This window comes from Tauraco erythrolophus, chromosome 6 (genome assembly GCF_009769465.1).
Source record: "Tauraco erythrolophus isolate bTauEry1 chromosome 6, bTauEry1.pri, whole genome shotgun sequence".
Classification (NCBI taxonomy): domain Eukaryota; kingdom Metazoa; phylum Chordata; class Aves; order Musophagiformes; family Musophagidae; genus Tauraco; species Tauraco erythrolophus.
The window spans coordinates 37,157,316-37,183,895 of NC_141470.1; the positions used below are offsets into that span (position 1 = coordinate 37,157,316).

At 35.8% G+C, this 26,580-nt stretch overlaps 1 protein-coding gene across 1 annotated transcript in view; it reads right to left on the bottom strand.

Annotated features, from left to right (window-relative positions):
• RYR3 (ryanodine receptor 3) overlaps positions 1 to 26,580 on the bottom strand; it is a 203,647-nt gene that overhangs the window by 116,679 nt on the left and 60,388 nt on the right. Inside the window, 19 exon segments of the mRNA XM_086613614.1 lie at positions 1,647 to 1,749; positions 5,045 to 5,245; positions 5,756 to 6,495; positions 6,498 to 6,556; positions 7,626 to 7,852; positions 8,221 to 8,307; positions 11,057 to 11,222; positions 11,772 to 11,932; positions 12,287 to 12,323; positions 13,041 to 13,225; positions 14,482 to 14,690; positions 16,332 to 16,506; positions 17,193 to 17,398; positions 18,351 to 18,498; positions 18,923 to 19,082; positions 21,521 to 21,604; positions 22,052 to 22,155; positions 23,693 to 23,797; positions 24,014 to 24,230. Of these exon segments, the coding sequence (XP_086469740.1) occupies positions 1,647 to 1,749; positions 5,045 to 5,245; positions 5,756 to 6,495; positions 6,498 to 6,556; positions 7,626 to 7,852; positions 8,221 to 8,307; positions 11,057 to 11,222; positions 11,772 to 11,932; positions 12,287 to 12,323; positions 13,041 to 13,225; positions 14,482 to 14,690; positions 16,332 to 16,506; positions 17,193 to 17,398; positions 18,351 to 18,498; positions 18,923 to 19,082; positions 21,521 to 21,604; positions 22,052 to 22,155; positions 23,693 to 23,797; positions 24,014 to 24,230 (3,374 nt within the window).

The following is a 26,580-nucleotide window of genomic DNA, read 5'->3' on the forward strand; positions in this document are numbered from 1 at the left end:
TTCAAGGTAAAATAAATATATAGCAGAGTTAAGACATTTTCAAGTAAGTTGAAGGTCTTCCATAATCTTCATCCTGGAGTCTCAGAGAACTCTCTGATGCCAAATTGGAATTATTTTTGCAAACCAGAGGTCAGATCAAGTGTTAAAGTGTCTGAACAATGGAGATGATAGTATCTATCTTAACAAAAATGGGGAGAAAGAGGAGTTGCTATGTGAACATTAACTGTTTGCTTTAACCCTTGAAGGAAAATGCTGGAATGAAAGGAATAGGCTTTGGTAATCTCTTAGAAGCAAGGATGAATGAAAATCAACACAAGATTGTCAAAACCGAATTATGTTAAACCAAGTAAATTTCCACCTATAATGTAGCTAACCTTACAGATACAAAGCTTGATTTTAAGGACTTCTAATACTGTCTTATATAATATCCTCAGAAATAAACTCATGAAACACAACCTAGATACTCACTGACCTACTCATCTTCGGCTGAGGTAGTTGAAAAATGGTAATCGACTTACCACGAAATTACAGATTGATGGTTGCTGGAAACTCTAAAAAGGTACTCAGAAATAGCAACACAAACTGTTAATTGCAGGTCGCTATAAGAATGCAATTCCCTAACTGGGTAAAACTGGGTTTAGGGATGACCAGGAAAAAAACAACTAGCAAACTGTAATAGTAAACATTTAAAAGTGACCTCAAGCAAACAGAAGGAGGAGGAGGAAGAAACTGTTAAGATTACTGTGCTCTTCCTGGGGAATAACTTGAGATGTTGTCAATTCACTGTAATGAGCCTGTCCCCTTTGTCTTGAACAACACAGGTGGCATCAACCATAGGACCAAGAAAAGCACTAGAAGAGTGACTACCAACTAGGTAGATAAGAAAAAGCTTGTGTATATCAGTTTCAACTGCATATTACTGGGAATGAGCAACAGCAACTGGGTGACTCAGACTACAAATTTTAGTATAACTGTAAATGGATTAATAATTCCATAATTGTCTTGATTAGACTAAGATCTCAATAGACTAACAGAAGATTTTCTGCATCACATATAAAATAGCACAAGGTATCTGATGTAGCTCACCCTTGAGGATACCCTAAGGAAATTCAAATTCAATGACCGGGGCAACTCAAGCTGTAATCTGCAGTGCCACCGTGTTTTATATTGATTGACCATTACAGTTACATTTTCACCAGGAAACTAAGCTAAAGCAACAGCAGCACCCCTCATCTAGTGGTTTTTATTAAGTTTTCTACTGCTCAACTTCACAGCAATAATGTTCTTTCAATACCTTTTATCTGCTTGAACACATACATGTACACATGTCTATATAAATCTTTAAGGTAATCCAATCTTCTTGTTTGAATCATTTTTATTTTTTCTAATTAAGTCTGAAATTTATATATAAACAGAATAGTACCAGATAATATTTAATAGATATATTAGAATGAAACTTAAAAACATGCACGGGTTTCCTATATTTTTGTAATATGCACCAAAGTCTGTCCAGAAAGTCACCATGTAGGCAGCAATACATTTAACAAAACCCCCTCACTCTCGTATTTTTTTTTACTGAACTGTTATTTTTTCATGTAAAGTGTCAAAAAGACAAACAAAAACCGCAACAAAACCATGCCACTCACCACAGTGAATTAGAAGATCATCATGAAATTCATATAATTCATCTCGAATCTCCTCTGGACAGGGACAATCCTCTCCCAGTTGAAAATTCAGCAACATATTAATCTTTAAGGGAATAAAAACATAGTTAAAACACTGAGATAGCCTAAGATACATTCTAATATAGCTATACTTTATCTGTTTAAAATCAAATGTATAATCAAATTAACATAAAAACACATTCCTAATACAGCTTAAAGAAAATACTAAAGCAATGGTACTTTGTAAGTTTTAATTACAATTAACATTAAAATACAGTTACACTTAATAATAAAGCTATTTCCTGGAAGTAGAAAAGACTATTTCCAACATGCAGATGTCAGCACAACACTAACTTCATGCTTACTTTTAGCAACTAAAATTGTCAAACTATCATCATGTTGCAGAGCTGCATGAATCTCAGCTCCTTGGCATTGGGCAGTAATGTTCAATTTTTCTATGTTGTTGAGAAATCCTAGTTCAACTTTGGTTTAGACCTTGAATTTTGGAGTACAGGTATAACCATTCTGATATTCGCTATTTTGTGGCATCTTAATAAATTTTATTTCAAACTCAGTTTTGGTTCTCTAGCAGTTCCAATGGTAGTCTAGAAGTCAGAATCCTATTTTATCACAGAATGATAGAATGGTATATGTTAGAACAGATCTTAAAGACCATATAGTTCCAATCCACCTGCCATGGGCAGCAACACCTCCCCCTAGATCAGGTTGCTCAAAGCCTCTTCCAACCTGTCCTTCAACACTTCCAGGGATGGGACAGCCACAACTTCTCTGGGCAACCTGTTCCAGTGCCTCACCATCCTCACAGTGAAGAATTTCTTCCTTAGATCTAACCTAAATCTCTCCTCTTTCAGTTTAAAGCCATTATCCCTTCTCCTATCACCACACACCCTTTCAAAAGCCCCTCTCCAGCTTCCTTATAGGCCCCCTCTAAGTACTGGAAGACTGCCAGGAGGTGTCCCCAGAGCCTTCTCTTCTCCGGGCTGAACAACCCCAACTCTCTCAGCCTGTCTTCATAGGAGAGGTGCTCCAACCCTCATATCATCTTTGTGGTCCTCCTCTGGATCCACTCCAACAGGTCCATGTCCTTCATATGTTGGGGGCCCCAGAACTGAAAGCAGTACTCCAGGTGGGGGTCTCATGACAGCAGAGCAGAGCGGCAGAATCCCCTCCCTTGGCCTGCTGGTCATGCTTCTTTGGATGCAGCCCAGGATACGGTTGGCTTTCTGGGCTGCAAGCGCACATTGCCGGCTCATGTTCAGCTTCTCATAAACCAGCACTCCCAAGCCCTTCTCTGCAGGGCTGCCTCTCAACCCATTCTCTGCCCAGCCTGTACTTGTGCTTAAGAGTGCCCCGACCCACGTGCAGGACCTTGCACTTGGCCTTGTTGAACTTCATGAGGTTCTCACAGGCCCACCTCTCAAGCCTGTCAAGGTCCCTCTGGATGGCATCCCGTCCCTCCAGTGTGTCCACAACACCACACAGTTTGGTGTCATCTGCAAACTTGCTGAGGGTGCACTCGATCCCACTGTCCATGTCACCAACAAAGATGTTAAACAGCACCGGCCCCAATACCAGCCCCTGAGGAACACCACTTGTCACTGGCTTCCACTTGGACATTGAGCCATTGACCACAACTCTTTGAGAGTGACCATCCAGCCAATTCCTTATCCACCGAGTGGTCCATCCGTCAAATCCATGTCTCTCCAGTTTAGAGACAAGGATGTTGTGCGGGACAGTGTCAAATGCTTTGGACAAGTCCTGGCAGATGATGTCAGTTGCTCTTCCCCTGTCCATCAATGCTGTAGCCTCATCATAAAAGGCCACCAAATTAGTCAAGCAGGATTTGCCCTTAGTGAAGCCATGTTGGCTGTCACCAATCACCTCCTTATTTTCTGCGTGCCTTAGCATAGTCACCAGAAGGATCTGCTGCATTATCTTGCCGGGCAAAGAGGTGAGACTCACTGTCCTGTAATTCCTTGAGTCTTCCTTTTTTTCCTTTTAAAAATGAGGGTTATGTTTCCTCTTTTCCATCCAATGGCAGTCACCGGACTGCCACAGTTTCTCAAATATGATGGATAATGGTTTAACAACTTCATCCACCTGTTCCCTCAGGACCTGTGTGTGCATCTCATCAGGTCCCATGGACTTGTGCACCTTCAGGTTCCTTAGATGGTCTCGAACATGATTTTCTCCTACAGTGGGCAAATCTTCATTCTCCCAGTCCCCGCCTTTGTCTTTTGTGACTTGGGTGGTATGACTAGAGCTCTTGCCAGTGAAGACTCAGGCAAAGAAGTCACTGAGTACTTCAGCCTTCTCTGTATCCTGGGTAACCAGGTCCCCCATTTCCTTCAGAGAGGGCCCACATTTTCCCTAGTCCTCCTTTTACCACTGAAATATCTATAGAAGCTTTTCTTGTTGCCCTTGATGTCCCTGGCCAGACGTAATTCTATCAGAGTTTAGCTTTCCTAACCTGATCCCTGGTTGCTTGGATTATTTCTCTGTATTCCTGTCAGGTTACCTGTCCTTGCTTCCACCCTCTGTAGGCTTCCTTTTTTATGTTTGAATTAGTCCAGGAGCTCCTTGTTCATCCGTACAGGCCTCCTGGTGTTTTTGCCCGACTGTTGGGATGCACAGCTCCTGAGCTTGGAGGAGGTGATCCTTGAATATTAACCAGCTTTCTTGGACCCCTCTTCCCTCCAGGGATTTCTCCCATGGTACTCTACCAAGCAGATCCCTGGAGAGGCCAAAGTCTGCTCTCCTGAAAACCATGGTAGTGAGCTTGCTAAGCACCCTCCTTACCGCCATATGGATCTTGAACTCCACCATTTCAGTCACTACAGTCAAGGCTGCACTTGAGCTTCACATTCCCCATCAGCCCCTCTTTGTTGGTGAGAACACAGGTCCAGCAAAGCACCTGTCCTCATTGGTTCCTCTATCACTCGGAGAAGGAAGTTATCACCAACATATTCCAGGAACTTCCTAGATTGCTTACGCCCTACTGTGTTGTCCCTCCAACAGATACTGCGGTGGCTGAAGTCTCCCATGAGGATTAGGGCTTGTGAACGTGAGGCTGTTCCTATCTGTCTATAGAGGGCCTCATCCACTTGGCCCTCCTGGTCAGGTGGACTGTCGCAGACCCCCACTACAATGTCACCTATCCCTGCCTTCCCTTTAATCCTGACCCATAAGCTCTTGGTCAGCTCCTCATCCATCCCCAGGCAGAGCTCCATGCACTCCAGCTGGTCTCTGACAATAGAGAGTGACACCTCCTTCTCGTCTCCCCTGCCTATCCTTCCTAAAGAGCCTGTCATCACAAAGAATTTTTTTATCTTCAGATTCCAAGATTTGTTTAATATTACCTGTTCTTGAGGAGGAGACCGAAATTCTTTAGTCTTCTTGGCAGTCAAAGCAGCAGACATGTTCAAGGCTTGCATGAGTTCATTGTACCTGTATTTCTGATTATATTGCAATTTTGATACATAACGATCGGCAAATGATACAATTGCTTCCACTCTATGTTGTAGCTCACAGTCACAGAAATAATTGAGTAAATGACACATCTAGGATAGAAAAAAGATTTAACATTCAACAGTTTAACAAACTCTAATTGCAAAAGAACTGCAGTGGATACTATACACAGCAATGGACTGTAAAAATAAGAGACTTTTTTTCCCATATTTTTCTTTAACACTGTAAGGTGACAAACGTATATAGTTCGATAATACTATATTGCATGAACAGTTTTTCACTCCATGCACTCAAAGCATGTAGAAATCATAGAATTATAGAATACTTTGAGTTGGAAGGGTCCTTTTAAAGATCTCCTGGTCCAACCCTCCCTCTTTTAAATTACACCTATGAAATAAGTATTTGCATATCTATTTGAGTGCAGACACATGTAGAAAGAATTGCATCATTATCAAATTTGGTTATTGATGTGGAGTTATACGGCAAAGTGGAATAAAGACCTTCAGGATTTCAAATCTTACAAACTAGAGAACAGACAAGAAGCACTACCTTTCTTTCATCAATAGTAGAACATATGTAATACATTTATATTAAATAGTCACCTGAAGCTTAACAGATTCTGGTAATCTTGTCTGCAATAAACCCTTTGCAGGAACTTTTGTTTCTTTTATTGCTTTCTCCCCAGCTTCTACAGCTTTTTCTTCAACTTGTGTAACTTCTTCCTTCTCTGTCCTCTCTTCGGTTTCTTCCTTGCGATCTCCAAACACATTGGGATCAATGAGAAGTAACACCTGCTTCACATCATCATCATCAAAAACCCCCATTATGAGCAATGTTGCTATCAGTTTAAGAACAGGAACAAACTGGAATGCAACTTGTCCTCCAACAGGGTCTCGTATATGAGTACCGCTACACTGTACTGCCTCTGTTAGCATACTTATGGCCTTAGTTTTAAGTGTATCAAGGGGTATCTCTGGGCTAGATGTCTGACGTTCTTCACTGGTCACAATAAAGCACGGAGTAGAAAAATTAAAGCCTGGTTTCAGACAAGTGCTAAGCCCTACTCCAGGTAAACCGTGCTTCTTTGTTTCATCGGGATATAACTTAATAGTTCGAGTTTCATCTGTAACTGGAATGATAAATTCATTGTTCATCATGAGCTTGGCTTGCTTGGCATGCTCCAAATGAATACTAATGAGCAAGTCATAGAACCCAGAACGTAGGAGTCCAGGTAAGTATCGATTATCTATTGTATAAAACAGCTGAGATATATCCACATGGCTACAAAGTGCATAAGCAACTCTAGTGTTACCTAGAGCACAAACTGAGCTATAGAGTTTAAAGTGTGGTAGTGAAACTTCATCAAATCTTCTTGTTCACATAGTTCCAAAATATCAACACATCTGTTATGAAATAAAGAAACAGAACATCAGTCAATTTCATAATTTTGTAAAGCAATAATTTTGTAAAACAAAAGTTTTATGATCTCTGCACATTTTGGTTGGTTTGACTTTAAACTATTAATATTGAGGTTCATACTGACTAATCTTAACAAGGGCATGATTAAATCACAGTAAATGGTGGTTATAGCTTGATGAGATTATTTACAATTAGTACTTCATAGAAAAAAAAGGAAAAATCTAACACAGAGAAGGTTCTTTGGAAGCTGTGGTAAATTAGAGCATGTTTTTAAAAGAAATGTATTTGGAATGCTGAAACTCTACAGTAATACTGTCACTAAACAGTGCCTTTATATTTTATTGAGGATTACTGTTTAATTTTTTCTACAAAATAAAGTATTTTTTACTCTTTTCTTGAATTCAGTCTTATTAACAATAAATAAAATTGGTTATTGAATTATTAAAAGAAGCTGCAAAATAAGTCATAGAAGTACAGCAGTACAGTTTAATTATCTTTCTGCTACACTTTTGCTTATAGTTTGATTTGTCACTGGTTATGATATTTGATACTAGGATACATCTTTATTATCCTCACTCTGAAGACAAAACCTAATGAAAATCTAAGAAATCGGGATCTTGTCAATAAGAACATAAAAACTTAAATTCATGTAAATTCAGAGCAGATCAAACAGAAACAGATTACATGTTTTTATCACAGAAAAAAAAAATCAGTAAAATAGTTCTTGCAAGTTATTTATATTTGTTTTTTTCAAGCTGAGAAAATCTGTATGTTTAAAGACCCTGAGATTTAAGAGGTACTATTTTATAATTTAAATAACATGAAAGAGTCATCTTTTCTCTTATGTATGAAAATATCATCAAATGGCATTAAAATTATTCAGTCTCTTGCATCTACTTAAATTTCACAAATATAATATTATAGCAGATAAAATCAGAAATTCTAAACAACTCTAGTGTAAATATTCTCCAAGGCAGGTTTAACCAATCCCCAGATACCAGCTTTCAATACATTTTGTCCACATCAAGTCTCTGTAGTTCCTTCCAAATGTACCTGTTTTCCTCTGGAATATGAAGTGCCATCATCTGCAAAGGTTCCAAACACTGCACAACCCAGCCATGACGTTCACTGACACGCTCAGTTTCTACTTTTAGAAAGCTGTTTGGCATCCTGCTCCATAAAACCGGTGTAATTGTTTGCACATCAAGGCGAGGGGGACACTGAGGAACGGGATTTCTTTCTTCACTTTTAAAAATTGCTGCTGATAAAGGCATGGTATTCTGCAACAAATAAGTGTATTAAAACTACTTTTGTAACGTCTAATTATGAATAAAGCTATAATACCAAAAGGAAGTATAAGTTAGACAGCAAGGAACTCATAGAAATACATGTTATTGCAGTAAACAAAATCCATTTAAAAAACCCAACATTAAGGGTGTTCTTCCCAAATAACTTTCGTTTATTTTGACAAATGCAGTAGAGATTTGTTGGACAATAAAGTCCATATAATAATTACATTTCAGAAAGAAATGTAGAAGTCAAATAAAAAATCATGCCATTGACTGAATCTTCCTAAAGAAATCCAACGGAGGAATTTCCGTGGAAATAAACAGATTTAAAAGAGAATCATTATAGAAATATTTTGTACCTTTAATTTACCAAGTTCAAACTGAACTAAGTTAGTGCTCGTAGGCTGTACAAAAGTTGCTGGGAAAAGTTTTGTGTTTGGTTCAACCTAGAAGAGAAATGAGATTTAAAAATTAAAAAAAATAATCAAAAAACCAAAACAACCAGAATCTCGTCCCAGACTGACACAATATAAAATAAATACTGTAGAGCTTACACTTCTTTATCAAATAACTGCAAACACTGTATTAAAGTGTTGAATAGTGTCTACCTGTAGCTTACCTCTAATATAGTAAAGCATTTGCTGAGTTACAGTTATAGGCCCACCTAACTTTCAGGCAGAAGTGTCTATTGCCTTATGTGCTCTCACCATCTATAACAAGAACTTTGGTAACACTACATGTGGATTTTTCTCAAACATATCCAAACCCAAGACCTCATTCTAGAACAGCTCCTTAAAAATCCAGCCACTTTACAGCTACACACTTCGGGTCCTGCTCTAGGAAAAGCACTCTCAACGCAGACTGAGGGTAGAATACAGCTTTTAAATTGCCGCACATCTTTTAGAGTTCTTTCACATTTTATGCTGGACAAAATAATTTACTACCAAAAAAGCTCAAAACCAAATTTCTAACAGAGAGGGAACCAGAGTGGGATAAGAAGAGGGTGAAAACACACTGTTTAATCAGGACAGTGCAAATCTTTATTTACTACCAAAATTAGTGAATTTTTGATCCATACTCCAAAAGAAGAGTGTAATTATTTAAAGAGCTCAAAGATCACTTTATTTCCAGGCTTAGCATTTGTCTCCAGTCTTATAAAATCACAGTGAACCACACTGAATCACAGTGCTAGTGCTACAATTTTAAAGTGTCTGATTGGGTGTGAGATTTTTTTGACAGCTACATTATCCTCATTTCCCCGTTATAATTGGACTCAAAGTACATGTCAGAGTAGTAATACCAGTTTATTCTGAAGAATTCTCTACAAGATCACCTACCCCTACTGCCATGAAAAAAAAGAATTAAAAAGATACTTATAGAATAGCATAATATTAAAAAGATTTCAGAGCTCCAGGGTGGCTGAAAAAAGGTACACACAATCAATTCATGGTTTCAAGAGTTCAATTACATATTTTATTCACATCATTGTGCATTTTGTATCCTATGTATATACATTATACATACTAAGTACAATTATAATACTGGTGCTGTGAAGGAGTGCAACTCCTAACTTTGAGGAGATAAAGTTATCAAAAATTGTAAAACAATAAACTGAGAATCATAAAAAAGAAATTAAAAAAGCAATATCCTTTTAGATGAGAAAATAGCTCCAAAACACAATATAACTTAAACAAAATGTAAAATAATACTATATACTGAAAAATCTCTGTGCAGAATAAAGTTTTTTCAGAACTATTACTATTGGGATAGACAAAATAATGTAGGGACAGGAACGTACATGCTAATCTTTTTGACAAGGAGAAAAACCACAAACCCAAATCCAGAAACAAAACGTATCCTGGACTGAAAGACACTGCTAGTAAAATGTGTCTTTTATTTCATTAAAGCCTGAAAATAGCTGACTGAGACAATATAACTTAGACTCTGACCAAAGATAAGTATTTCCTAGTAATAAGAATTGAATTTGTAATTTCTAATCTTGTTTGAAGGTCATAAAACCATTACTAAATCAGTGGTGAGGCTCTGGAACAGGTTGCCCAGAGAAGATGTGGATGCCCCATTCCTGGAAGTGTTGAAGGCCAGGTTGGATGAGACTGTGAGCAACCTGATCTAGTGGAAGGTTCCACCCCCATAGCAGGGGGTTGGAACTAGATGATCTTAAGGTCCCCTTCCAACCCAGACCATTCTATGATTCTATGATTCTATGACATTTAATATCGTCTCGGCATGGCACTGACGTCTCTGACCACTCTTCCAAAATATACCAAAATCACAGCTAGATCATCTCCCACCCCCATTTACAGGCTCTGGGCAACTCTGCCACATTCATTTTCAATAGAGTCAGTATAGGAAGTTCCACAAAACTTATCTGAATAACATTTAAGTTCTATCTGTATTACAGATTTGTGGTTTTTTTGTTGACACACAGAAGAGAGCTATGCACTGTTCCTAACAATGGATAATCTCTTCCACAGTGGATGCCCTACTATGGAGAACTGATCTTAGTAAGGGCAAATCTTCTCAATCTGGTGCTGAAAACTTCTGTCAACTACTGAACCTTTTGCAAAATGACTCCATGTTTTGAGAACATTAATAGCTTTTAGAGTCCACCCCATCTATTTTGGCTTTGCACCTTAATGCATATTTGAGTTTTGGGGTTTGAAGCTTATCAAATCGCAAGATCTCCAAATCATAGCTACCTGCAGAAGACACAAACCCTGGTAATAATAAACCAAATTTATTTTCTCAATCCATACCAAAAATTACTATATCTAAAGTCTAAGTTTGACCTTACGCTAATTTAAATAATTATTTCCCCTATATCATGCAACAGATTTAGTTGACAAAAAATATTTTAAAGAATAATTAATGTTGTAAATCAAGATTCTGAACCCCAAAAATTAAGAGGTAGAAAAATATTTTTCTGAGCATATCTACCAATAGTCCTTCCTCAATATTTGAATCAACAGTGAGAAGTTGGAGAAAAGTAGCCTTGCAAAAGAGAGAGAGAGAGAGAGAGAGAGAGAAACAGAGGGATAAAACAGAATAATATAGGAAAACACGTTATTGTCACATGAATAGTGTTCAGTTAGATTTCTGAACAAGAAAGAGCAAGTTATAATAGCATTAAAACAACCAGCTTACTAGATAGTTTCATGAAAAATCTGATAATACCTGATAACAAGTGCCAAGCTCTTTTCCATTGGCTGTGAATGACAACATTCCAGTAGCCAGCTCAACAAAGCATCCGATTTCTAAATCAACATTACTGCGACCTGATCTCTGGGAATTAGCAATTACATCTCCTCCCCAAACCATATAGCAATTGCTGCGCTTCACACTGAAAGAACAGAAAGAACAAAGATAATAAATCATAGGTCACATCGATTAAGTGTTCAGTAAAGATGTGCTTTTCAATTGAGTAATAGTTTGAGATCCTCAAAGGTGCTTGTGCTGCTATTAGCTTTGTTTTCTCATTAATAAACTCCCCTTTTTTTAAGAATGTGAGCATCATGAGTAAGGGATCAGACTAAGTGCACCTTTTTTTTTTTCTTTTTTATAGTTACAAAACAATTTCACATGTTTCTGTGTGCTTATGTAAGACACATTAAAACAAATAACAGGATAATCCACAGTGACGAAATACGGATGTTAAAAGAAGTATCACAAAACATTCTTTCAAACAAAACATTAATGATAAATGTACTCACTTTAACAAATCTACGTGAAACACATTCATATATAAATGAGTACAGAACACTCTTAGTCCATAATCAATTTTCTTATTAATTTAAGTTAATGTTTAAAATATCATCAAGCTTGTGAATAATTCACTTTTGAACAACAGTATCAAAATACAATCTTTAATAAGAGATAAATAAATCCATACCTTTCATGAACCCTGCCTCTCTCATCACCTAAAGTAACTGTCACTGTACAATTTTTATTTAGGTCAAAATTCTCACTGTAAAAATGATAGTCTGGTGTTACCCAGCCAACCCAGACAGAGGATGGGTCTTGGCCAGCAAATATCCGTAGTGAGTAAAAATACTGAAAAAAGGAGAAGAACATATTAGTAACAGAAAGCAAAATTATTCTATCCAGGAATACTCTAATAGTGATTTAAAAACCCTCCTATACATCAAACTTCAATAATAGTAATTCACATTCTCTTAATAAGACATTTAATATGCTCGTCAATTCAAAAAACAGAATAGTGGTTTAAGATAGCCAGGTTTATGCCTCAAGTCATATGACTTTCAGCATTATTTATACACATTGTTATGTCATAGCAAATGATTAAACAGGCATCTTTCAACAGATCAGTTTCTAATAAACATGCTACTATGACTAAATCTACTTCAAAAATTAAGAAGAACTAAGCATCTCAATGTATTTACTTACCGTAGTAGAAGGAGCAGCAATTTCTTGGCTGTGTTTTCTAAAGATAAAGAAACAACAGTAAATTAGTTTTTTTAAAAAAAGAAAAGTAGTAAAAAAAGTGCTTATTTTTAAACTAAGTGTACTTACGAGCTAACTCATGTTGGCTGGATACTGAGTATGCATAAGTAAATTAAGTATGCAAAGACTGTTCAGGATACAAATATACACCCAAATATTTGATTGCAGTTAAGGCACAGAGGTAGGGAAGAGATAGATTCACAGCAATTAAGTAAAGATGAAGGCAATGCCGGAAGATGCTGAACTCAGCAGTACCTGGTATCTTTAAAAATCTGTCCTAAAATCTTTTCTTCTTTGCATGGATTAGTCACAACAATGAGCTATTGAACAATAATGTAGATGAGCATTAATCCAGTGAGCAAAAGATTCTAAGCTGGTTTTCCAGTCTGGCTGAAGAGCTTTGCAAATCCCAATGATTTTGAAAGGATGGCAGCTGCTTAGCAATGAATAACTATAAATCTTGTGATGCACCTCTTCGGAAATGATTCTTTTTTATCTGGATATAGCATTTTGCAGCAAAGTTGTGTCATAAATTTATTAAAACCATCAAGAACAAAAAACCTCAGTAAACATGCATCCTATGCTAATATATGCTTAGTGCAAAACCAAGTATGAAATCTTGTGTGTACAATAATTAAGAATAGTAGAACACATCACATTTACATTGACAAATAGGATAACTAAAATCCAGCCTAACCGTTTTAGGTAAACATCAGATGAGGCATTTTCCACACCCATGCCAAAGTTGAACGATGAGCGGAACTCAATGGGCATACTCAAACGACAGTATATCATATCTGAATTGCTGTTCTGTGTGCCAAATGTTTTGTGAGTAACTTTTAACCGAGGTGGACTCTCAATGGTTCCATCAATTCTCCATATCTAAAATTAATAGAAATAATTTTAAAATAACACAATTCCAATAAAAACACTAAGAATTTTCATTAAGCAACTAGAAGATGAGATAACTGGAAGAACCAACTTAATTTTTTCAAAATGAATTAATTTCAAAACTATGCAACTTTCTTCTCTGACAGGGAATCTAGCCCAAAAAGCAAGGAAAGAAACGGATTCAGTATATCCTGGCTACCGTAAATATTTTCAAGTTGCTCCTTACAGTATTTTTTTTTTTTAAAGTATAGATTTTATGAAATTAATTCACTTTGAAGTCATTGAAAAATTGCTTCACAAAAATCAGTAGTTTTCGCCCACAATGAGAAGAAATATCAACTAGAATCCTTCAGATGACCATGATGAAGTCTGAATCCGATTTTATTATTTCCCATTGTGCTGAAAAAGTGAGTATGCTTTTAAACTCAGTGATAGGAACATTTCCAAAACTTTTAAAGACAGGAATACAGTTGAAATAATCCTGATAAACTGAAAAAAATACTGAGATCATTTAGTTGGAATTCAGTGAAGTGTATTTTGTTTAAGAAGGAAATGTTTAAAGACAAGTATTAGGGAAGAATTGGCTAAATACCTAAATTAAAGTAAAAGACCTAGGGATTATAATAATAAAAAAAAAAAAGATCAGGATTTCAAACATATCATTGTGCAATATATTAATATGGAATATTTCATACAAAACAAGATATAGCATTCTGATCTAGAGTAGATTAGTTAGGGAGTTGTGGAATTCCTATCACTGGTGCATCTTAATGAATGAAACAGGTATCACTCAGCAACACCACATCAACACTCAAACATCCCTCAGACTAGCGAAGTGGACTAAATCAGTCTTTGTTTAGAGCTCACACTACCATTACCTTAAGGGACGAACAATTTTTAGATATTGAAGAAAAATGTATAGCAGAGAAGATTTAAAAAAATGAAAGCAAAAGTAAGATAGAATAGAAAAAATGGTTCTAAGAAGTCACAACTGACATGTTTCAAGTAGCTAACCAAAACACCATACATTAGTAAGAAATATAATAGAACAGATAGGTATATCCATATGAATGGTAATATTTCCATAAACGAAGATGAAGATAGACAAGATCATCTGGAATTTTCTAAAAGTGACTTAATAGATTTATATGACAAACTATCTGTTGACAGTAAGTATTAGTGTTTAATGTCTCAGCTTGCTAAACAAACAGTTGATAAACAGGTGTTTCCCTAAGATGTAATGTTACCTCAATGTGAGGATGATTTTTTGGCACATTGACAAATGTTGGTAAGCGTTTACTAAACCACATAGCAACATCGCGGTTCATGTTGACAGCAAAAGGTTCAAAACCTTCTTGAAGGCCACACATTGTATAATACTTGAATGTACTGGCATCCATTCCAAGGTTCATACGACCGATCTGAGATAGACCCAGCGCACAAATCGGAACAAAACCTAAGAAAACAATACAACAACAACAACAAAAAGCCAACAGAAACTTATTTGGAGAACACAAGTGTTCTATTTTAGATTCATCTAATGTGAACTAAACTTTAGCACCTGGAAGTAATGCACATGAAGTGATTACAGTAACAAGGATTTAAGGCCACTTTAAATACTAATGCCTAAGTTTGTAATGGTTTTGACTAAGGACTTAGGCAATGAATGGACATTACACATACTATCCCATTCATTGAAACATTAAACCAGTTTAATAATTGTTATTTGTAAGCGGTAGTAGATTTGTGTGAAAAGCTAACAAAAAAATATCAAGTCAAGAAGTAGTTTCATGGACAATCAGATTTGAAAAAACAAGAATTGCTCAAGTCAGTTATCCATTTATTTCAAGAATCAATTATCTTCATTTTTCAACAAATAAACATGCTTTTATACAATGCATTGGACACTGGAAGATAAACTTGGCTAGATCTAAGTTATTAACAAACGCTAAGTATGCTCTCTGAGGGCACTGAAGTTTCAAAAGGGCTTTGAGATAAGGTTCAGGTATCTCAGTATAGACACTTAAAATCTAGTTTGCCATCAGCAGCTGTAAGTTTGTTGCCAACCTTCATCCTTCCATCATTCATGATGGACAAATACACACTTCTTTAATGCTGGCATTTCTTATGACTGAACTTTTTTGGTCTCCATATACCTGCAGCAGCCAATAGACAGGAATGAAAGGCTGTTGAATTACTTCTCCATTTTCCAAGACACAGAACTTGGAGCAACGTCACAGAAAAGCCAACAGTTCAACGTCTAAAGGAGAAATTTTCTCTCCTACACATCAACTTTAAGCCCTCAGAAAAGCTCTCTTAAGGCAGTCTCTCATTTTCTGCCATTAGAAAAACTGTATCAATGGTCTGACCAAAGAGGGAGAGTGAGCAATTGCAAAGTCTTCTGGCAATTACTAACGAGCATGAAGTTACTAGAGGTTGGAGGAGATACGCTTCCACAGAAAATGTCAACTGAAAAATAAAACAAAATTTTGAAAATATTCTCTGCCTCCTTCAATATAGTCTTGTAGATACTACTGCTCAAAAAAAGCAAAAGCCAAAAACAAGGGGAAAAATTGCCCAGGAAAAGGAGAAATGCATCAATAGAATGGAAAAAAAAAATTATGTATCACACTCAATTTATGTTGCAAATATTTTTTCTTTTGGTGCAGCCTCTCACCACGTAGTATTCATTTTGTCTTTCACAGACAAGAACATAATACGGGTATGCTCCAGTGAGATAATTAGAGACTACATTTTCAGCTTTTGGGAATTTTTCAAAGTACTTATTATTACCACTTCTTAACGCTGAAGTTCAGTCCTGCGAGTAAGCCTAGCAAGCCTCCAAGAAAATTTACCTATTCTGATTCCTGAAATCCCATCAATATCTACTTGCGGTCAAAGGAGTAAAAGAAAATGAATTTGTGCCATATAAGCGCTTTTAATTTTTTGTGAAGTTAAAGTGTAGCACAGTCCGAAGGCTCACATCAGTGAAATATGATTTCTCAGCTCACTAAGCCATAATGAAAGACTACTAATTTTCCTGGGTTGTGTTTTGTTTTGTCTTCTCATAACCATGTAACCATAAAAAGAAAATTACCAGTTTCTATTCCAAAGTCGGCAAACGCAAGTTCTGAACCTTTACTGGTTATAAGCAACTCTCCATTCAGAGTAAAGATAATTGATTTGTCATCCAAGTTTATCATACAACCAACCACATCTCCTGGTTGCCAGCTTCGTCCAAAGAATCCACTGCCTTGATGCCACCGCTGACCCTAAACAAAAAAAAACAAGTAAATAAACATTGTGCTAAAATTAAAAAATAAACCACAAAATAAATTATGTAAAGCAAACAAATATTTCACTTTCCAGGATTTCAAAGTAATTTGCAAACAGTACTAATCATGGGTTTTAGGTAATTAATTTAATTATTAGTTTAGTTATTTCACATAGAGAAACTAAGGCATCCTAACTTCCGTAATATGCAAACAGCAATTAAGAACCTGGATGATAACCACTGTTCACTGGATTCCACTGCTTACATGCAGTGCCATTATCATCCTTCCGGTCCTCTGGGAGTCAAGTTTGGGAAGATAGAATGTACGGAAAGCAGAAAAGACAGAAAAGGGAAAACAGAACTGCGGTTCTCTCTTATTTTTGTAAAACATCACTTATAAAAAAACGAAGTGAAAGCTGTATTTTGTTTACACTTAAGACAGACTTCTTTTCTCAGTTGTGTATATCCTAGAAAGATAGATATAAACCAACACGCCTTTGTTAAAACAATTTCAATGACCACAACTGAAATGCAGATACTACCCAGCATGAAACAGAGCTCAGAGATATCTTTACATGAATCAAAAATATTCCAGTAGTTGATCTGGAGTATACAGAGGAAACTTATGCTGTAGTTCTCTGCCTAGCCTGTTCACAGATCAAAAAAAGATAAAGATGTACTGACTTTGCTTCCTTCAAATACAAATGCTTGGTCATCAGCTCCCAACTCTACGTCAGGTCGACAGCCTGGCCTGGCCCAGCCAACACGCATATCTCCACCTGTCACAGCTTCAAATTCAAAGTACCACTTTCCAGACTTCACTGCATAAGACTGTTCTACTCTGAAAAATCGTATCTTGTCGATGCTGACTTTTTCCACTGTTTGGTCAGCTGTAAAAAGACACAGAGAAAAAAAACCCAACACCTTCTATAATTAGATGAAACTCTAAATGCCACTGTTTAGTTCTACATCTGTCCCCACTATTTTCTGTCTCTGTAAACAGCCATTATCTACCATTGCATGTTTAACAACCTTCATAGTAAATGCTGAAAAATGACGAGCAGTAATCAGCATACAGAGGGTAACACATTCTAATTCTATACAGGATGAATGATTATTCGATATTTAGAATCAGAATACTTCAAAGTATCATTCAGCACAGAGCCCCAAACACAAAACTGACTAAAGGAAACCTCACAAGTGTAAGATTACTACATGCAACACAATCCAATGCAATAATGCAGTATTACAATAAAACAAAGTACTTTCCTACACAAGTCAATATATTTAGAACATTTTTAAAAAAATTATCAAATAAGTTTTGTTTCAGTTTAGATTTTTGTCAAAAAATTACAGTGGTATAGAAAATATGAAGAAAACTTCTAAACTAATTTCTGCTCCTGATTTCAATTAAAAAAAAAAAAAATTATTGTACATGGTGCACTTCTTCGACTACTTCTTAAGAACTGAGTTTGACTTGAAGCAGTCAAACCTAATCTGCAAACCATGTAAAAAAATTATTTTACATTAATCCCCTATTATTTTATTTCTTTTATTATTTCCAGGTGAAAATGAATATGTCCACTCGCACTCCAGATTTTCTCCAATCTAAAAATCATAGAAATTAGAATTATCATTAACTACAATCAATCTTTTAAAAAAATGTATCTAAGTAATATACAAGTAACTTACAAAATATATTTGCACCTTTCATTAAAGTCGACTGCAAAATACACTGCTATTAATTCATATCTTACATTTTCCCTATGTATTTCAGTGTTACATGCTTTTTTCCCCAGTACTAAGGGAAAAAAGGCCACGATTCTTACTGAAAATACATACCTATCTCTTGGTCAGGTGGCTCAACATTATAACCATAGCCTGCAAATGTTCTAACAGCTTCACGGAGGCTATCTCTATTTGATTTTTTAGTACGTTCATCTAATAATGCATATGGCACCAATCGAGGATTACGTTTGTTCTTAAGATCCTAAAAGAGGTTACAAAAAAGAACAAGAAGAAAACTGTGTTTTAACATCACAAAGATTTTATATAATGAGATAGAGTGTATTCTGCAAGAATGTTAAAATTACAGGAGAGAAACAATATTGATGAAGAACAGTTCTACGAATGCAAGCCCAACTGTTAATATTATTAAAAACCTAAAGACAAGAATGAAAAAGAAGTATGGAACTATATTCTCACGCATCCTGCAGCTGCAGCCATGCAGGTCTGACAATCTACTCAGACTTGCATGGGAAAGGCTTCTTTTCCTGCTCTCCACCTCCTCTAACTTTTACAGACATTAACACTACATTCAGTATTTATCCTCTTATTCAACAGTCCAAATGATGTTCTAGGCAACAAAATCTCACTTCTTTACTTATTCCAAACACATCTAAAGAAGTCCTTACCTGCTGAATGCCATAGGTCCATCCTTGCTTTATTCTGTCTTTTGCCCAGACATTATGAGCATTTTCTGCTAGTTTGTCAACTAGAAATTCTTGAGAAGGTAACAATTTCACTTCAGAAAGATCAAGAGGAGCAGGTTTATATCCATTTGACATCATGTAACTGTAAGTCAACAAAGGAAAACAGAGAGTCAAGATAGCCCACTGATGGTATTTACAGTTTTCTATGTAGCATTCTGTCCTGGTTTTAGCTGGGACAGAGTTAGCTCTTCTTTTTAGCAGCTAGAAGAGCTCCGTGTTTTGGTTTGACTCAGAGGCTCGCTCTGAGAAGAATGCTGATAGCAAGTTGATGTTTGAGACTCCAAGGACTTTTCAGTGTGCCGGAGTGCAGAAGCACGGCGGGATAAGGGGGGAGCATAGCTGGGACAAGGGGGACACGATTCCCCTTGTGATTTGTGGTGGAACTTAAGACTGAGGGCCAAACTGGCCAATTAGTATTCCATATCATGCAGCGTCATGCCCAGTATAAAAGTGAGGGTCAGCTGGACAGAAGGGCTTTTGTGCTTTGGCTCTTTCACCGCTTTTGCTCTTTTGCGCTTGCTGCGCTTTTGCTCTATTGTTTTTCTTTCTTTTTCTCTCTCTCCCAGTACTCCACTCTCAGAGTACTATCTCTCTCTCTCTCTCTCTGCCCCTCTCTATTTCGGGGCCTCGCGTTCGTCCGGGATTGCAGCTTCGGGACGAGACGGGCTTCGCATACGAGGGGGTGGTGAGCACCTACACTGTGTATTAAATCATCTGTATTAAATTGTTCTTATCTCAACCCACGGGTATCCCATTTATCCTTTAATTCTCTCCCTCATTCCTGGGGGTGGGGGAGGGTGAGTGGCTGGCTGTGTGTGAGGTTTGGCCTAACCCACGACACATTCATAGAGCGGGGTTCACTTTCTCTCTCCACTTTTCAATCTCCTATTCTCCCATTTCTTTGCAAAAACCCTGCATTGCATTTGGTCATTGACTAGGACATAAATTGTATTCTAACAGAGTCTCGTTTTCCCCCTACTTGCACCCTAACTGATTAAATGTGAACCAGATCCATATGTGCATCTCTAAATAGTTGCTGCAAAAAAAAAAATTTATTAAATTAGTACTCTTTATTTGTTTTTATATTTGTCATTTAAACCTTTCAAGTCATTTCTATTTTAAAGATCTGCATGATGACTTCATATATTATTTCTATACCTTATTAAGTATGGTGTTTTTTAATATACTAGTCTGTAAAGATTGTGTTACCATTTTTCCAACAGAAGAAAACATATTTTAACTATTGTTCTTCCCATCTTTTCATTGGATTATAAATTTAGCAGTTTTTAGTAGTAGGTATTACCCTCTCCAACCCTTCCACATAGTTTAAAGACTACTCTGCTGTTTTAAACATATGCAAACTCTCTCTTGCTCAAATCAGAACATTTCCATTTGTTAAGATGATTAATGTAGGCAGCAGATATTTTAACAAGACTCAGAAGCTCAGATTTGTTTGTTCTGTTGTTGAAGATAGTAGTATAAAAACTGTATTATGATAGACTGCTTGCAGTATGAACCCTGGGAAACATTCTTCTTTCCTTTTTTTAATTAACGCCATCAAATAGATCAAGATTACCACCTCCCATATCATAAAATTATTTCTTTTACGCTGTCTTTAAAAGCCTAACTTTGTTTCTCATGGATAAAGCTGTTTCAGGAAAAAAGACATCTTGTGGGTTGATAAACTAATGTGAAATGGCACGTATCCAAATCATGTTTCTGTCTTCATGTTTTGTTTCAGGACAGGGCTTTAATCTGTCCCAGGATGACTACAGAATCCCCACAGACAAGGCTAAAATATAGATGTAATCCTTGATTTATCTTCGTCACTTTTGGAGTGATTACTACTGAAGACTTAAAGACGCCTAAATAGAAAAGACTATTCAACTATTTTAGCTTTATCTGCCATAGTTTAGCTATGAAATAAAAATTAAAGCAAAAACCTCATTGTATTTTATGCAATAATCTACATATATACATTTCCCAGAAACGTGCAATATTATAAGAACCATAATTTTCTTTTTTTTTCTCTTATTAAAGAAATGCATTAATAATGTCTCTGGAAATGTATGTATGTTGAACAAACCTTTTCTTAGAGAGAAGAGAAAGAGAGGTGCACATCAAAACAGGAGTTATGGGAAAATGGAATATCCTCTTTCAAGTAGACGAATTTACCGTCATATACATATACTGTTCTTGGCGATGTGACAGAAAAGCACTGAAATATTGCTTTAAACTTTGGATTAGCTATTCTAAGATCATGTGACACAGATACAATTGCATGTGGTTTAAGTATGTGACTATTTGTGTCTGTGAATTACTTCACAAGGTGATGTAATGCAGCAGTATTCACAGTCAACCATCATCACAGGCAAGGTAACAGACCAACTACATGTTCTGTAAGCCCGTATCGGGTATGGAGTTCACATCAGGTATTTTTTAAATGATGTTACAATGTTTTTGTTTAATTAATACCCTGTAGTTACAAATAATATCTAGTAGTTATCATAAAGTACATACTTTTTAGGAAGTTTGACTTTTTTAAGATCTTCCTCAGCTGCTGGATGAGCATGAACAATGTGACATCCAAGGGCCAAAAGGGTTCTGCCAACATAAAAAAATGTCAGTAGTGAAACACAGCATTCTAGTGCTCACCCATTTTACAAATTTCTTTTGGTTTTAGTATAAATACGCAGAACTAATGATATTTAAAAATCAGAGTTTCATTCAAAATAATGGAATTTCAAAATCCTAACATTTTAACTTATCAAACCCAATAAAATCTTCAAAGTCTAAAAAGGTACAAATCTGTGGCTTGAAAGTTATGTCACTTTATTAAAAGCAACAGGATTTGGTATTCGGGATTTTTTTGTATGTCTGTAGAGACAAGATTTTTCTAAATTGCTCTGAATGTGTTCTTTGAACTCCTAGCAGTTAGCAGAACACACTTTGAAGGAGATTTTCTAATGTTTTTATATCTTAGAACAGTATGAAGTGCTTGAATAAAAATAAGAAAAATAAACTTTATTTTCTTTTTAATTTAAAGCTCACTTGAGGGTTTCAGTTGACATTTGTAGATTATAATTCTTCTCTGTCTCAGGTAATTTTGAGAATTCCACAAGACAAGGATGATGTCTTTTATTATCATCCCGTATCTGTAATAAAGCAACAGAAAAGAGTACTTCCTTGATAACAGATTCAAGCCAGAATCAGAGTAAAAAAATCAGTTAATTTTTTGCCATAATGAAGATATCGTAAACAAGACCGTTTATCTTTGCTCAATGACAGTTACTCATTACATAAATGAATTTTCCCATGATTTACTTATAATGCACATCATAACCAACAAAATCAGGAAAAAACCCCAAAACTATTTCATGTGTTCTGCATAAATACACAAAACACAAGAAAGCAAGTCTGTAAACTTAATGAATATTTCTGCGGAACGCCTAAGCAATATATGCTCAGTAGAGCACAATCTGATCTATTGTACACATTCTGATTCAAAAACCTTACAGAATAATCTTGTAACGTTTTCAAAATTCTACTGGAATAATAAAGCAGAGCATTCATTTTCTAATATCAACATAACTCTTTGAATATTTATCTAATTCTTAATTAAACAAGCTCTTTCACTCAATATGAAGTGCTTCTATACTGATGATAACTGAGTCACGACATTTCACATAGAAAACCATTTTTCAATTGCCAAAGCTCAGAAACATTAAAAAGGTTAGCTCAGAATTTCAACAGCAATGACATTTCAGCAGATAGTACGATAGTTACTTAAAAAAAAAAAAGGTAAAAAAAAAAAGTAAATCAAGTCCATAAGTAAAAACAGCAAAAGATAAGAGAAGGAAAAAGATTCTTCTGAGGTAAGATACAGTTGTGACGGGCCCACAGAGGACTACCCCAGTAAATCTGAATTTGAAAAAAAGTAAGATGAAATAATCTAAATTCAAGGCAGAATACAGCCTCTAGAATTTTATATCACTAGCGGAAGGTACCAATTTTAATATAACTGTTGAATTTAATAGAATATTCTGAATACAGTATTCTTGGGCTACCCTTTTAACTGTTCTTCATTTGATGATATCCATTGGGCAGGGAAGGCCTTGTTATATATGCCTTTAAACAATGTTGACCAGATGGCCTTGCTCTCTTCAAGCTGTTCAGTTATACCACCTTATAAGGGATCATTATAATGATATGTTTTAACTGTAACTAATTAAATAAAAACCTGAGCTTTAAGGAATTTGAATGTTTACAAAAGTCACCAAAATGCTGTCTCCATTATCAATAGAAGCAAATTTCCACAACAGACTTTTCACTTGTTATCTCCTTGATCCCCAACGCTAGAGCAACCAAAGAGTGAGCTGAGGGGTTACTCACTATTGGTATGATTTTCAGCAGAAATCCATCTTGGTATAGCCAGTATGTTTCTCAATTAAGATATTTTTTTCAAATGGTTAATTACCTATAGTGCTAAAATATGTCCCTTATTTATATTCCAAATTTGCCTTCTAATCACTGGTTAATATCACTGTCTCCTGCGAGCTTATATGTTCATCTATTGCTAGTACTGTATAGACCACCATGAAATACTCCATTCAACTTCCAAGTCCGGGTTTTCTGGTAGGACACTTAACCTAATACAGGTGTTTGTATCCAAACAGGTCATTCAAAACATACCTTCCCATATGTCCAGCCCAATTCTATTTTATTCATTCCCCACAGTTCGTGGATATTTTCAGCTAGTTTGTCCCTGATCTTTTCAAGATGAAAAGGGAGAGCAATCTAAGAAAAAAGCACAACAATTCCACAAATAAGAAAAGGTTCCAGTTACCACACCTTGTAGATCCAAGATCATCTAGCTCAGTTAAACACACTACAACATACAAATGACGAATTGATAAGAAAGGAGGCAAGCTAGCTTAGTTTTCATATTGCAAATTTAATTTTTGTTAAGACATATTTCACAACCCACGACAAGTTATTGCATACTTAACTTACCTGACTGGTGTCTATTGGACAAGGGATAAAGGAAGCTTGGGAGAGGAATTGTGTTGTACCCAGCAAATCTCTCACTCCCTCAGAATCTCTCTTATATTCTTTCACTGGTTCCAGTTTCATCTTCTCTTTTGGAAGCAATGCTTCATAACAGGGAGCATAGCCAGCAGGAGGCAGAAATTTAAACTCTCCATGACGTCCACCCAATAAGAAACGAACTCTGTTAAATTTTCAATGAAGAAATTATACTCTTAAATAGTCAGCGTATATTAACATTACAAATAAATCATTTAGAAACTTAAACATTTATTTGAATAGCATTTACAAAAATGCTGGTGTATTTCATGTTTTGATGAACACCAAAGAGCTACCAAGCATTCATACTAGCAGATATTATGAACAACAACATCACTTACTCACTATTTTTCAAAAATTCGTTTTAGTAAAAGCAAAACTAATAATTCAATGCAGCACCGTATTTTCAAAAAAAAAAAGTTTTTTACTTGAAATCAAATGGTACTAACTTGTGAAATTCTTAATGCACGTAAATGATTTGGAAACACCAATCTAATTTAAATTGAACTGTTACTCTAAAATATCCCATAGGGACTATTTATATAAAACTTAAATGTTTTAAACTTCTCAGTGCACTCATGCAGGCAGTTGGCAGAAGAGAAAAAAACTCCACAGGATATGATGAAAAAAACCCACTATAATCATAGTACATAAATCAAGCAAACCAAATTATACCAAATATTACAACTGGGAATGAGTTTAACAAGCAAAACTAAGATTCCTGTTAAATCCCTAAAGTTCTCTGTTTGTCCTCAGATATATATTTTTCATATAAATTTAGGAGTGTACCAGGAAAAACCGCAAAAACAAAAGCTATCCAACTTCATACTTTGGTCTTCATGCCGGCAAACTCTAGAGGTAAACAACCACAGAAAATCAAAAACAATTGTTACCTCTAGGAAATAGCCTATACATTTGTTGTGATGAGGTGGCCAGAAGAAGCCTACATCACTACTTATATTTCTAGAAATACTAGACCTATCAGATCAACATATTGCATTGCCAGTAAGAGATGTTAACAATATAAAAAGAGGAGAAAAATTAAGACTCACAAGTTTTCTCAAACAGGATGTACATAAGTACAAGTCACAAATATCTGAAACAGTTGAAGGTCCACAAGAAATATATTACTATTTATTATTTCTATTAAGCTTGAATTTTCTAATTTCATTTCAAAAATACGTTATTTAAAATATTTTAATGATCCTAAGGCAGCTAAATATTTGACATGACAAGTTTGAGCTTAGACCTCTCTTTATGGCAAACCCACACACAGATCAAAATATTTCAGAAATAAAAAGGTGATCAATTTTATTTTGAGACTTAGAAGTCTAACTTCCTAAATAGACAAAAGCCAAAGAAAGAATCAAAGTGAAAAAACTCTTATGGAATTCTTCCCTTGCAGACCACATCCCAGGAAATAGCTCCTTGCCTCCTGCCAACTTGGTCTATTTTTCTGAGTTGTAGCAAACCAATCAATCTCAGCTGATCTTTATGATGTTCTCATTCCTTCTGAGGCCTGTTTTCTCCCTGCTCTTCACAGCAGTACCTAAACCTCCACACTGGTTACATCCTCCTAACACTGCACGCTCTCTTTTAAAAAGTTGAAGCTGTGGCTTTCAAAAGAAATGTTCAGATCTTTTGATTTGAAAACCTTGTTTTAATTTGTCTGACCTTAACCTTAAAAAGAACCCTCCTGAAAATCAAATATAAAGCAACCTAACTCCTAAAGGACAGCCAGAAATAGTTAAGCAGATTTATTTAGGTTAATTACTACACCTTTTCCTTCATTTTGGAGTTGAGCTGTACATAGGCAACTGCACCTACAATTTGCTAACAACTATACTTAGTTTTCATAGCCTGAATGACAGAGTCTTTTGCTTACTACAGAGGCTATTTGTGAAAGACAAAACCCACATGATAACAGTACTTGATGTACCTCATGTTTAATTACTAAAAGCACCAGGCATTTACTTCTAAGATGTTGACTTTTCCTGTCAACTCATATAGACTCCTAACTTCCCTAAAAACATGTTGGATGGCTCATTTAAAGTTAATCACACATTTCATTTCTTTATCTCTGTGTTTACACACTTTTTAAGAAGTAGTTAAATAAATCTGAATAGAAGAAAATAAAAATAGAAGGAAAGAGAATTAATTCTCAGTACAGAGTTGCAATTTAAATTCCTTGATTATCTGAATGGCCATATTGTAAGTACTACACGCAGAACTCAGTACCATTGGTGGAGGAGGAAAAAAATGGATAGATAGGGATAAAATGCCTAGAGTAAAAAATGAAATGAGAGACAGTGCAGGTAAGCAGGTGCTGACAATCATTTAGAGAAGAAAAACTGATGATGGAATGATGAAGCAGACCCAGAATCAGAGACTGAGAAAGTCAGAGAAAGCAAACGAAAATCAGATAAGCCGCAACAGAAAAACAAGAGTTTGTGGCCATTGCAGAACATTATCTTCCACTTGTGAACTCCTGATTC